The following is a 12894-nucleotide window of genomic DNA, read 5'->3' as shown; positions in this document are numbered from 1 at the left end:
AAAAAGAGAACATTTCGCATACATTGAAACAGTCCCTCATCTGTAAAATCATCTTCAACATTATTAGCAAGATGCAAAGATGGAGAACAAGAAAGTGTAAAGCTATTTAAAGTGCCATCGGACTATTAAGTACTTGCTCTCACCTTCTTGACACAGTTTCCTCGGGAGCACATACAATGTACTGGGGTTTTTTTTGCGGAGGATTTGAACATTACGCTGTGACGGACAAGATGCACTCTGTGATTGCAGTAACTCTTTTCGCATTACGCACGAAGATGTTTTTACATTGTGATTTTGATATTTTTTCCCGACCCTCTGTCATTTCTAGAGTCGTATAAAGAGCCTGATTCGATGCTCTGTGACGAGTAAGCTGTACTATGTGATGTCATTATGCTTTCCATTACACAGGGGACGTTTTATATTTTGGACTCGTTGTGTAATGCAGAGAAGAGAAGTGGTTTACCCTGGTTGTTCTGGCTGTAGCGCACACTATTTCTGTTTGATCTCAATGAGTGGGGAAAATGGCGGTCAGATTACAAATCTTTTCAAAATTGTGTTTTTATTTAGTCTGCAAACTATCGTGAGCACTCCACCAAATTCAGATTGACTGGCGATAAATGGATGCCATCTTATCTTACTTATACCCACATTCTTTTTTTTTCTGCGGTATGAATGTCATATAAAACTGCCGTAGTAATTAAAGTGTAATTGCTCACTGACTAGTTGCGTACCCAGCTGTTGGCTTCGGTGATCTTACGGGGGTCATGGCTGAACGCATCCCGAGGGTTTACGAGAGCGTCTCTTCCCGGATGGGATGCCTGACTAGAAAGAGCTAAAGGGGTCACCATCATGTTCAATTTGATGAATGAACGAATCCCTAGCGGGGGAATTGGATCTGGTGGGGGAGGGGGGGGGGGGTTACTATCATATTATTTTTAACTCTGATTACAAATCAATATATAAATGTATTGAGGAAAAATGTACTTCCTGAAACATTCCAACAATTTGAAAAATGATGGCTGTATAGTCGATTAAAATCCATGAATGTCGATGATTTAAAATAAAGTTCATCTTGATTATCATCATGATCAATAGCAGAGTTGTTGCTGTACATAGAAACAAACCCAGTACTGCGCCAAACTGAAATTTATCTTTTAGACAGTAACCTTTTAGTATAGATTTTTAAGTTTCCCATTTTGTGGTTTTTAAGGAGAAATATTTGGAACACTCTGATTGGTCGAGCACATTCTCTGTCTTGTAACCTCTGTATGGACATTGGTTCGAATCCCACCGTAGATGGGTGCTATGAATTGGGTTCACATTGGCTACTTCATGACATGCGGTTTTTTTGTGGGGGGGGGGGGAGGTTCAATTTGTTTTCCATTCATTTTAGGGTAATCCTCAAAAACAGAACATTTCTTCATTAATTACTCCCCAAAGGTTCTGAACAGCAACTGACTACAAAATGATTCCATGGTTTCATCATTAAAGGGACAAAAACTAAATCAGAGTATGAAAGATTTCTCTGAAATGTCTTCATTTACCGTCTTTAGCTGCGGCTTGTATAAAGCTGAGTTTATGTTTGTTTTACTGTTTCGTTCCATAGATATAAATAGTTATTCTTTCCCTCAAAATCGTATTCTGTTCCCTCAAAATTACTTACAATTCTCCGTACTTACTGTCAGAAAATGCGTATTGATCAGCTAAATTAACATGCTCTTCATTTCTTTTTCTTCTCTTATCTGCAGTGCTAGAGATTGTATAAAGTCCGCCATCTTAGACAATGACTTCATGAAAAATTTAGAATTATCGCAGATTCAAGAAATCGTCGACTGCATGTACCCCGTCGAATATAGCAAAGACAGCTGCATTATTAAAGAAGGTGATGTCGGGTCGCTTGTCTACGTTCTTGAGGGTGAGTAGTAATAATAATAGTAATTAAAACGTGTAAAGCGGCATCTATCTTAGACTAAATGTATTCCGAGGCGCAAAAAAAGAAAGAAAAAAAAAACAGAGAGAGAGAGTAACAAAACATTACAAATTACGTAGCTTATAAATAAATAAGAGCACATTGAGTAATACAGATGTACATAAGTGTTGGCAAAAATAAGTGGTACAAAATAACAAACAGAAAGTCAATCATAAGAAATATTGAATAGGTGAGTTTTTAGCAATGTTTTGAAAATGACTTTGTAGGGTCGGACATGAACAGGAAGAGAGAGTTCCAGACAGTGGGTGCGAATACAGAACAAGCACGATCGCCGTTTGAAGTGGTTGTTTTAGGGATAGTTAAAAGAAGTTGGTTTGCAGAGCGAAGATTGCGAGTTGGCGTGTAGGCCTATGGTGAGAGAATTTCTTGGAGTACGAAGGAACAACAAAGCTTTGAAAGATCCTGAAGGTATGGGCAATTCCTTCGGGTGTGTGTTTTCAGGGAGCTTTGGTTACACTCAAGAGAAACGGTCACTTTTTTCCAGAACTTGTATGTTTTTCACTTTTTGTGTCATGTCATGTGCAACATGTGCATTGCTATTGTATGGTGTATAACAAAAATGTGCTTTTCCCATCTATGTTATGTTCACCTCAAGCAATACACTCAGTCAATTTTGATAATGCGCTCTCCTGCGAGTTACACGTATTGCGTATTAACGGCACAGAACGCGGATCGATAATTTCTATGGGGAAATCAAAATTTGATTTTCACCTTTTCAACACCGAGAAATTTAATTTAATATTGTCTCATCCCCCTCGAGTTGGCCTCCTCGGGAACAAAAATTCCGTGCAAGTTCCCAGGTTTGGCACCAAAAAAACTCTCTGTTCGTCTGTTTGTTTTAAATGTCAAACCGTGAAAGACTGCGTTGCGTGTGTTAGATTTCCCCCATAAGCACTCCGGAATGACGGACCTCACGTAGACGTACTGTAACAAAGTCTCCAGTGAAAATGTGGCAACATTTTTTTCCCCCGGTTGCTTGAGATAATGTGGATTTGGAAGCCTTAGGCATGAAGTCCAAGTCTGCAAAAACTTCCTCCTCGCTATTTGTGAAAACACATCGTACGTGATCAGTCAGTGTTGACAGTCGAGGCAGGTTTCGGCAATTGTGCCAGTAGGTACCTCAAGTTGCCGTTGTCCCCATGAGCTGACAATGGGGATGAAGAGAAGCAACACAAAAGATTGGGTTTTCACACAAACTGGTGAGAGGAATTCATGCTCACGCAAGAGTAAACAAATCTTTTGTGTTTGGTTTGCAAGTTTCATTACGGAGAGTTTGTATTGTTTTAATGCAAACAATTTTTTAAAGTGTCCCTTCCTCCTGCGGAGGCTTTAATGCATGCGTGGACATTTCTTTAATATATTGATGTTGATTGTTGAGTGTCTCTTTTCTTTTTAAGAAAGAAGAAAACTACAAATTTGGACCTATGTTGTCAAAAACTTTTTGGCGATGACTCAACTGATGTCAGAAAAATCTAATTTTTTGCCCAGATGAGTGTAAAAACATTGTTATTTTGAAACACCTTTTAAAGACAGACGACGTCTGGTTCCCCTTCTGTTATCAGACTCTATGTATGTATAGACACTGAACAAGATGAAACCGTTGGGCAGTACCTAACCTATCAACATCTTCTTTAATTTTGAGTTCCTGTTTAATTATCCTTTTTCTGTTTGATAATCCCTTTTTATCAAAGACAAAACTGTTGGATTTGTCAATTGGGCTTTGTATATAGAATAGATCCCACTCCAAACTACTGTTTAACAGCTATACTGTATTGAAGAAGTCGAACCATTGAGTAAGAACTGCACCTCGTGTGTAAACACAGGCTCAAACATGTGATTAAATTCAACGCTGATTAATTTCCGTTTGGCGTACCGCGCACCGTTGACTCTTTGACTTATTGCACACCGGATTGTGCCGTATTACTACCGGTTCTATCGGCGTTCTCTCAAAGGAGGTTGCTCTTGGGTTCGTTTGATCTTAAAAATTCACAGCGGAGTCATCGTGGAACGATGTCGTGGTTCAAGATGAACTAGCAGGTTGTCCTGAAGCAAGCCAAAGCATCCAATGTATTGTCAGCGTTTAATCATAATGAGGTATTATTGTGCCCTCAATTGTCAACTGTAAAAATCCACCCACTTCATTGCTAAATGCTAACCCTTTTTTTAGTTAGGTGAGGACGTTGATGCAATTAACAAGACAGATGCCTGATATTCTGCTTCTACTTTTTGAAGATATAAAACAAAATATATAACAAAAACCAAGAATGGAAATTTAATCAGAGTACATATAGGTTCTTCATTTTTATGAGAAACCAAGTTCGTTTTTTCTGTTTTTAAATGTTGTTTGAAAAAATAAAAACAAACGTTTGTGTTTCTTCGGTTGATGAGGAGCAGGTGTTTTTTCTGTTTACGCCGTTTTATTTTGACAATTATCCAGTGTCGTCTTCTCAAATCTGACGATGGTTTGAGGGGAAATCATCTGTCATGGGGTGCTGAAATTTGTATGCTACCAATTTAAACTCAATTAATCCTTGGAATGCCATTTATTTGTGTGTAAAGAAAAATTCAGGAAAATTTTTCAGAAACAGAAATGTAGTTGTATTTTATAATGATAGATTCCATGCGAACAGGGAAAACATTGCAAAATGTATTCGGTCTAACACCTTTTCTATGACACTCCTGTTTGAGCGAAAATTGTTCAAATCTTATGCCATGGCCGGTGTCAGATGCATTTGTGTCCACCATGCAATACTGTCCGCTCCGGACACTTTTGCATATGCAATCCTGTCCGTCCATGACTGTACATGTATGTGCGCGCGTTAGCGAGCGTGCATGCACTGAACCTACGTATATGCAGCATGAATATTCACGTGTTTTATGATTGCAGCGAATACCCAACGGCCGAACATTTCACATGTCATTCATGACATGCACTTAGCTTGTAAAAGAAATGGCGGATGTGTTCCGTCGACCAAGGGCGGACACAATTGCATTATGCAGGAGCGTCCGGGCGGACACGATTGCATATGCAAAACCGTCCGGCGGACATTATTGCATGTGCAATATTGTCCTCCGGATAGTATTGCATATAGGACATAATTGCATGCGACACCGGCCGTTTGCAGCCGTTCTAGGTAGTGTTGGTACAAGCCGCTAGCAGCCGCTGTGGTTTCTTTAAATAACACATCACGTACCCATCAAGTTCGTTACTATACTGGGAATCTTGCCGAGGATGATTGAAGGGCTGAAAACGCCCTGATTGTAAAGGCAGTGGACACTACTGGTAATTACTCAAAATAATTATTGGCATAAAACCTTTCTTGGTGACGAGAAATGGGGAGAGTTTGATGGTATAAAACATTGTGAGAAACGGCTCCCTCTGAAGTGCCATAGTTTTCGAGAAAGAAGTAATTTTCCACGAATTTGATTTCGAGACCTCAGATTTAGAACTTGAGGTCTCGAAATCAACCATCTAAACGCACACAACTTCGTGTGACAAGGGTTATTTTTCTTTCATTATTATCTCGAAACTTCTATGTCCGATTGAGCTCAAATTTTCACAGGTTTGTTATTGTATGAATATGTTGATATACACACACTGTGAAGGCTAGTCTTTGACAATTACCAATAGTGTCCACTGCCTTTAAGGGAAAATGTAAAAGAAAACCTTACGTAATCATAACACAGTTCAATGGGCGCGCTGCATCTATCGTGCAATAACGAAAAGAAAGTTACCTGCTTTGTTGAACACAAAACATAGCTAAGCACACACAAATTATGCTTACCAGAATAAAGTAGACTGATATCCTGCTTATTTTTCGCTAAGCTTAAGAAATATTATGCCCGCCTAAGGAGCTCTATGAAACTGGACCACGTAGTCAGTCTGCAAACCAATTAAGCAGCAAGTCACTGGATCCATTTCAGAATGTCTGTTTCCCATGACAACTTAAGCTTTTTGGTTCAAAACATAATTCCCTTGTTTATGTCTTACAACACGAAAAACTGATGTGCATTCTGACTCAAATATTGAGATGCAATTTGTCAGTGTAGGTTTACTCGCCGCGTGAGAGCATATTTTGAAGAATTTGATACACAAGTGTAAGCGTATAATTCGTGATAACGCAGACCTTTTCCCCTTTTGATTGGTTTAACCTGAGCATGTGACTTCCCCGTGCTCGGACAGCGCCGACAAATTGTTTAAAAAATACCGGCGGATTTTGTAAACACTGTCAATCTGCCGTTAGGAAATATGAGACCTGTGGCCAAACGAGAAATGATAAACGAGGCAGTTGTTTGCATTGCATAATAGGATGAATTGAAATGCAGTCTCGACTGGTTTTTTCCTCTCTTCTTCTTCTAAGACCTCGGCGTCGTATAACGGAGGAAGCCTGCCCGCCAACTTGGGGTAGTTTGTCACAAAAAACTGGTTGGGTTGTTTGGTTTGTAGAATCACGTTGACGAAGAGTAGTTTTGTGAATAAATAGAACAGTATTTGCTCTGCTAATTGCAATACCGGGGCATGTATATACATCGGCCGGTAAATCCAGGATGGATGGTTAGTCAATTGTATTTGCTTTTCTTGGAGGGGTGGGGGGGGGGGGGGAGACGTGTCAACAAAGGGGCTATCTTTAAAGTAACATCGTCAGAGGACTTCCACGCAGAGACACGCCTAAGGAAGGAGGGGGTGGGGAGGCTTATGACGGCCGTTGATCTAAGAATTAATCAGTTCACTTACTTTAAGTCTTGGAGATTGATTATTTTATGTCTACGGGATGTTATTGGATTAATGTAAAGCAAGTAACTGTATCCTTTACATTGCTTCCTTTAAAGGCAGTGGACACTATTGGTAATTACTCAAAATAGCTATTAGCAATTAGCATAAAACCTTACTTGGTGACGAGTAATGGGGAGAGGTTGGTGGTATAAAACATTGTGAGAACTGGCTCCCTCTGAAGTGACGCAGTTTTCGAGAAAGAAGTAATTTTCCACGAATTTGATTTCGAGACCTCAGATTTAGAACTTGAGGTCTCGAAATCAACCATCTAAACGCACACAACTTTGTGTGACAATGCTGTTTTTTCTTTCATTATTATCTCGCAACTCCGACGACCAATTGAGCTCAAATTTTCACAGATTTGTTATTTTATGCATATGTTGAGATACACCAAGTGAGAAGACTGGTCTTTTACCAATAGTGTCCACTGTCTTTAACCACTTCACATCGCATGACATGTTTACATGCCAAATTTGTTCCGGACTGACTTTGTTCTAAAGACAGGCATGATAGTCTTCCTATTTGACTTGAGTATGATTCCAATTTGGGGGCCCTCAGAAAAATGAGCAAATCTCATTATCAATTAGCCTGAAAAATCTATAGCAGCCACACCATCAAGAACTTGTTGGTCAGCCCTTGGACTCGGAGAAGTTATCTGACTTTTTAATAAGGGCCAAATATAGACCTTTACCATGGTGCGCGAAATCAATGTAACCAAACCGAGGCTGGAAGGAGAAATGGTCTGGTTCCTTTTTGTACAATGAATTTTATTAACATTCATAACTGTTAGTATGGATACATGACCAACGTGTTGGCAGCATGGTAATGGTCTATTATGGCACTTATCATGCCTGAAATAAACAGCAGAAAGCCGTCAACTTGAAATGAGTTTTAAAATGTGTTTTTTTTTTCTCTCAGGATGCACACAGTCTATGTTTTGACACCCCTATATTTTTACACCCTTCATGTTTTGTCTTCATCCTAACCTAAACCCCAATCCTCACCTTTACCCAGCGTGTAGATCAGAATGGCCTATCAGAACATAAAGTTATACAAGCATAAATGCATCAAAACATATAGACAAGAGCAGTCACCGTTTTGTCTTTCGATGTACAAAATAAACACAGCAGTTGCACTAAATTTTAAAGAGCTGACCAAACTTTGAAGCACGTTGTCGTAGCTTCACATCGTCTTGACTTGAAACCCATGAGCCACTGGGGATTTTTTTCCCTTATCTTCTTCTTCTCCCTGCAGCAGCCCGGTTAAATTTCTCCCCCAGTCATTTCATGGCGACACGTCTGAAACATTGCGATTCGAGAGTTTCTAATTCCTAGAGTAAATGAACTGTGTCTAACTTGAACATACAAGGTGTGGGTGAAAGCTGATCCAGATGGGAGCACACTTCAGGGAGTTACGTTTTGGGATCCTCGTAAACAAACAAAATACGATGATGCAATGTTCTCGTTATATGCTGTTCGCTGTATTTTGATTTCCATTTGGGTAACGGCCAATCGAGTTCATGGTGACACATTTTGTTGTCGTCTCGTTAAAGATGATAAGCTGATGTTCTTGCTAAATAGATTAATAGTCATTTGACTCACTCGAGCTGTTCATGGTGACACATTTTGTTGTCGTCTCGTTAAAGATGATAAGCTGATGTTCTTGCTAAATAGATTAATAGTCATTTGACTCTCTCGAGCTGTAGTTCTTAGTTTCTTCTACTGTCTGACCGTTCAATATCACCCACTGCAGTTTTGAACGACAGACAAACTTTGACAGCCGGCAATACTATTATTATGTGGTAAATGCATCCACACAGTTCAAAGTTAACCCTCCTACTGTCTGACCATTCGATATTATTCACTGCGGTTTCTAATGTGGGGTCATTAGTTGTCTGTCAATCTGTTGACTCTATAATTCAATACTAAATTCTGTAAATTTAAAGGGAATGTAGGCCTATCTGTTTGGAACTCATTCTTAAAAACTCAACCGCCAAGTTTATTTGATTGTTAACATCTACATTTTTGTAAGGTTAAAATAACATTCCAAAAAACAACGGACGTGTGTGCGGCACCATAATGTAGCCCGATCCCTAAATGTAGCCCGGACCTAAATGTAGCCCCAAACCTGCCCTAAATGTAGCCCGGACATAAATGTAGCCCCAAACCTACATTTAGGTCCGGGCTACATTTAGGGCAGGTTTGGGGCTACATTTAGGTCCGGGCTACATTTAGGGCTCGGGCTACATTATGGTGCCGCACAGACGTGTGTATTTTGCCAACAACTTGATCCAAAGTCGCAAACTTATAACTTTTAATTTACTGTCTTCTTTATTTTATTTAAGATGGTAAGGTGGAGGTGACCAAAGATGGCAAGTTTCTTACCACTATGGGGAAGTGTAAAGTATTTGGCGAATTAGCTATCCTCTACAACTGCACAAGGACGGCCACAGTAAAAGGTAAATACATGAAATCATTGTTGGTGTGGTTGTTGGTTTGTTTGTTTGCTTGTTTCTTTGTTTGTTTGTTGTGTTTTGGTGTGTTTTTTGCGTAGGGTTTGTCTTGTTAGAGATAAAAGGTAAAAACGCATAATTTATTTATATATTTCTTTTTCATTGTTATTCTATTTCATTAGATTTTTTATTTTTTACTTTTTTTTATTTTTTATTATTATTATTATTATTATTTTTTTTTTTTTTTTGGGGGGGGGAGTGGTAGATTGAAGGGGATATGTCACCATTCATGGAGCTGCTTGAGCACAAAAAGTAGCCAAGCACAAACAATGCTTACCAGAGTAAGGATACCAGCTAAAGTACCGTGATCACATGTACAACTTGTCACTGGTATCCTGCTTAGTTTTGCTAAGCAGAAAGGTGTTAAGCATACTTCTATGCTTCAGCAGCTCCATGAAATTAGGCCCTTGTTAGAGTGCTATCATCAGTCTCATTCCTAGCAAGATTCAAGTTATAAAATTCCACAAAAATAACAGCAGAATTGCCCCCAAAACATCCACTAAAACAACAAATTCAATTTGTGTGCAAAATATGGTTAATAACACTTTAGATAATGATGAACAACTGCAACCTCGATCGCCGATGGTTCTTACACAAAATTCCCCACTTCAGTGGTTCTCAAATTTCCTGCAATAGGTAATTGCACCTCCTCACCCCACGTTGAAGGGGAAATCACAACATTACCTTTAGTTTTTTAAGGGTTTTTTCTTTTCTTCTTTTCTTTTCTTTCTTTCGTCTTTTAATCTCAATACCCGTGTAAGGTATCTGGCCAATCGACGTCAACGTTGTCGTTGTAAAAAGAATATCCCCGGCCACTAGATTACGAACGGACAGGAAATACTATATCTTAAGTTCATTCCAGATGTCAACTACCATCCAATTTGCATTTCAATGACAGCGATGGTCAGAGCACTCTAGCTGCGCGACTGCGTGTTATTAATAGGCCCTTTTCGAAACAACGACTTCGGCTTTGGATTCGGCTTCAGGCTCCATCCTCTCGTCTGAAGCCCTGGACGCGTACGCAAAGCACGGGCAAATTGTCAAAACAACCGCGGGGCCAAGCTAGCCTGAGCCGAATCCAAAGCCAAAGCCGTGGTTTCGAAAAGGGTCATAGCTCCTGGTTCGGAAAATCGGTTTAATGCGGTCTGTTTCCCCGCGTCCAATCCATTGAGTTTCCTAATTGAACCCGACAGGGGCCCCCCTTGAATTGGTTTGGGAAGTAGATCTCACCTGGGCCCGGATTCATTGAACTGCTTAAACATCAAACGCAGCTGAGCACATCAAAATGATGCTTTCCAAAATAAGGTTATCAGCCAAATCGCCATGTCACATGTACAATTTTTGACTGGTATCCTGCAAATTTTGACTTAGTGAAGTGTTAAGCAATATTTTCAGGTCTGTGAAATTTGGGCCCTGTTAAGACGATCACCTGAGTGTTTCGGAACACTCTAGAGCTGCTAGAGCATAACATTATTTTGTTACGCAAAATAAGGTTACCAGCCAAACTTAACCATATCACGGGTATAACATACTTGACTGGTTGTCCTGCTTAGTTTTGCTTAGCAGAAACTTTGTAAGCAAGATTGTGTACTGAGCTCTTTGAAATTGAGCTCTTGGCCCAACTTCATTTGGTGCTTTTTAATTTAAAGCAGAACTCATACTGGATAAACAAATCTTTCTAGCTATTTTTGTTCTTAATTTAAGCTCTATGAAATCAGGCCATGGAAGCTTTAGTGTGTATTTTTTTATATATTATTATTGGTGGGGAGGGGGGGGTCATAAGACTGACCACATCTGGTTATGGATCGTGACAGTATGTTTTCATTGATTTGTTGATCGACTTCGGAGAGAAAAGTGCACCCTGGATCCCTATGTGCGAACTTCAACACGTTTGCAGTAAACGCTAATCAATTGGAGTTATGCAGAGTTTATCTGATTTGTATTTTCGCCAGATTGATGGCCGCAGTGGGGTTGGTTTCAGGTTTGGTTAAAGTGGCAAATAGATAACCTCGACCACTTCTAAATTATTTGTAGACAGTGTGTTGTTCACTTTAATTTGGGGATCAACGCGGTAAAGTGCTGGAAACGCAGTTCTAATATGTATATTCTAAATTTTTGGCTGTTTGTTGTTGATAATTCCTGACGCATGCTAAAATAAAATCTGTGGCTGTTCATTACCGTTAATGCCAATCGTCTTCTTCTTTTTTTCTTTTTTTCATGACAGTTTGACTTGAAGAACAAACTTGGTGGACAAATCGTTTAAAATTTAATAGATGTTTAGTTTGATGTTTTCCTCCAGTATGGTGTCTGATCTATTCTAATGGCCCAATTACAAAACTCTTAAGTGAAAAATGTAATGACTTGCTGCGCAGAGTGGGATACATTGTATAGGAAGCTATCCAAATTAACAACTAAGAGCTTTAATTGGGAAAAACACTTCATTTTGGAAAGAAATGGGTTATGTGGAGACATTTAAAGGGTATGTAGCCAGCCAATTAATCAACAGAGGTTTGTGCCGTTATTACTTGGCTTAAAGGCACTGGAAATGTTTGGTAATTACTCCAAATATCTGGCATAAAAACTTACGGTAACGAGCAATGGAGAGCTGTTAATAGTATAACACATTTTGAGAAATGACCCCCTCTGAAGGAACGTAGTTTTTGAGAAAAGGTAACTTCTCACTTATATAATAAAAGACCAGAACTCAGAAGTACCTTCTGGCCAGAAAGAAGCCTTTTATTCCTATCTGATAGCACACTATTTTGTACAACAATTGTGTTTTTTCTTTCATCATTTTCTTGCAACTTCAATGACCAACTGAGTTCAAATTTTCATAGGTTTGTTATTTTGTGCATTTGATGTGGAAATACATATTACCAATAGTGACCAGTGTCTTTAAAGAGCATAAAGTCGGGTCTTTACAATCCAGGAGTCGTTGAGTGACAAGCAGACTTATGGACATAAACATTCGGCCATCGATGGCAAACACAGAATGCGGAGAATTTCCTAACGGATCTAATTCCCATCTAATGTCTGAGCCGTGGTCTGGCTCCCGACCGAGATCGACAAATTAAAAACTGGGGTAAAGAAAAATGAGATCAAGCTGTTCACTAAAATGCACCGAATGAAAGTTTGTCCCGCCGTTAAAAAAGAGTGGGAAGCTTAAATGGTGAGTTGAGCTTTTGTGAACATTTTACGAACATCATTTCCATCATGGTTAAATTTCATCGGTGATGTGTTTTAATGTATCTATAGTTGCACCTGTGTGGACGGTGGTGCGAATCCCACCATGGACCAGGCTGTCAAGACCATGACCCGAACCCAAACTCTGCCGTTTGGAAACACCAAGAGCTTGAGTCCATTGCTCCTGACTGCTCGACCACAAAACGCGGAGCGTATTAATACTTATGTCTCTCTTATTGATGCTTTTTGTATTTGCAGCTCTCACAATTACGAAGCTATGGGCAATAGATCGGCCATGTTTCCAAGCTATCATGATGAAGACCAACCTGGTCAGACAAGCAGAGATCATCGAGCTGCTTCACAAGTAAGTCCAGTCGGAAGAAACCCAATTTATATCTTCACATTTCTATCTACGGATTATGGACTATTCAATTT

The 12894-nt window shown here is 39.5% G+C and overlaps 1 protein-coding gene across 1 annotated transcript in view; it reads left to right on the top strand.

Moving 5' to 3' along the window:
• Positions 1–1753: 1753 nt before the first annotated feature.
• Positions 1754–12894, top strand: part of LOC117303745 (cGMP-dependent protein kinase 1-like) — a 31233-nt gene continuing 20092 nt past the window's right edge. Inside the window, exons 1-3 of the mRNA XM_033788065.1 lie at positions 1754–1915; positions 9109–9222; positions 12718–12823. Of these exons, the coding sequence (XP_033643956.1) occupies positions 1792–1915; positions 9109–9222; positions 12718–12823 (344 nt within the window). The 5' untranslated portion in view covers positions 1754–1791. The remainder of the gene's footprint in view (positions 1916–9108; positions 9223–12717; positions 12824–12894) is intronic.

Source organism: Asterias rubens, chromosome 20, assembly GCF_902459465.1.
Source record: "Asterias rubens chromosome 20, eAstRub1.3, whole genome shotgun sequence".
NCBI lineage: Eukaryota > Metazoa > Echinodermata > Asteroidea > Forcipulatida > Asteriidae > Asterias > Asterias rubens.
The sequence above is the reverse complement of the archived record's forward strand: the minus strand, read 5'-3'. Positions and strand labels throughout refer to the sequence as shown.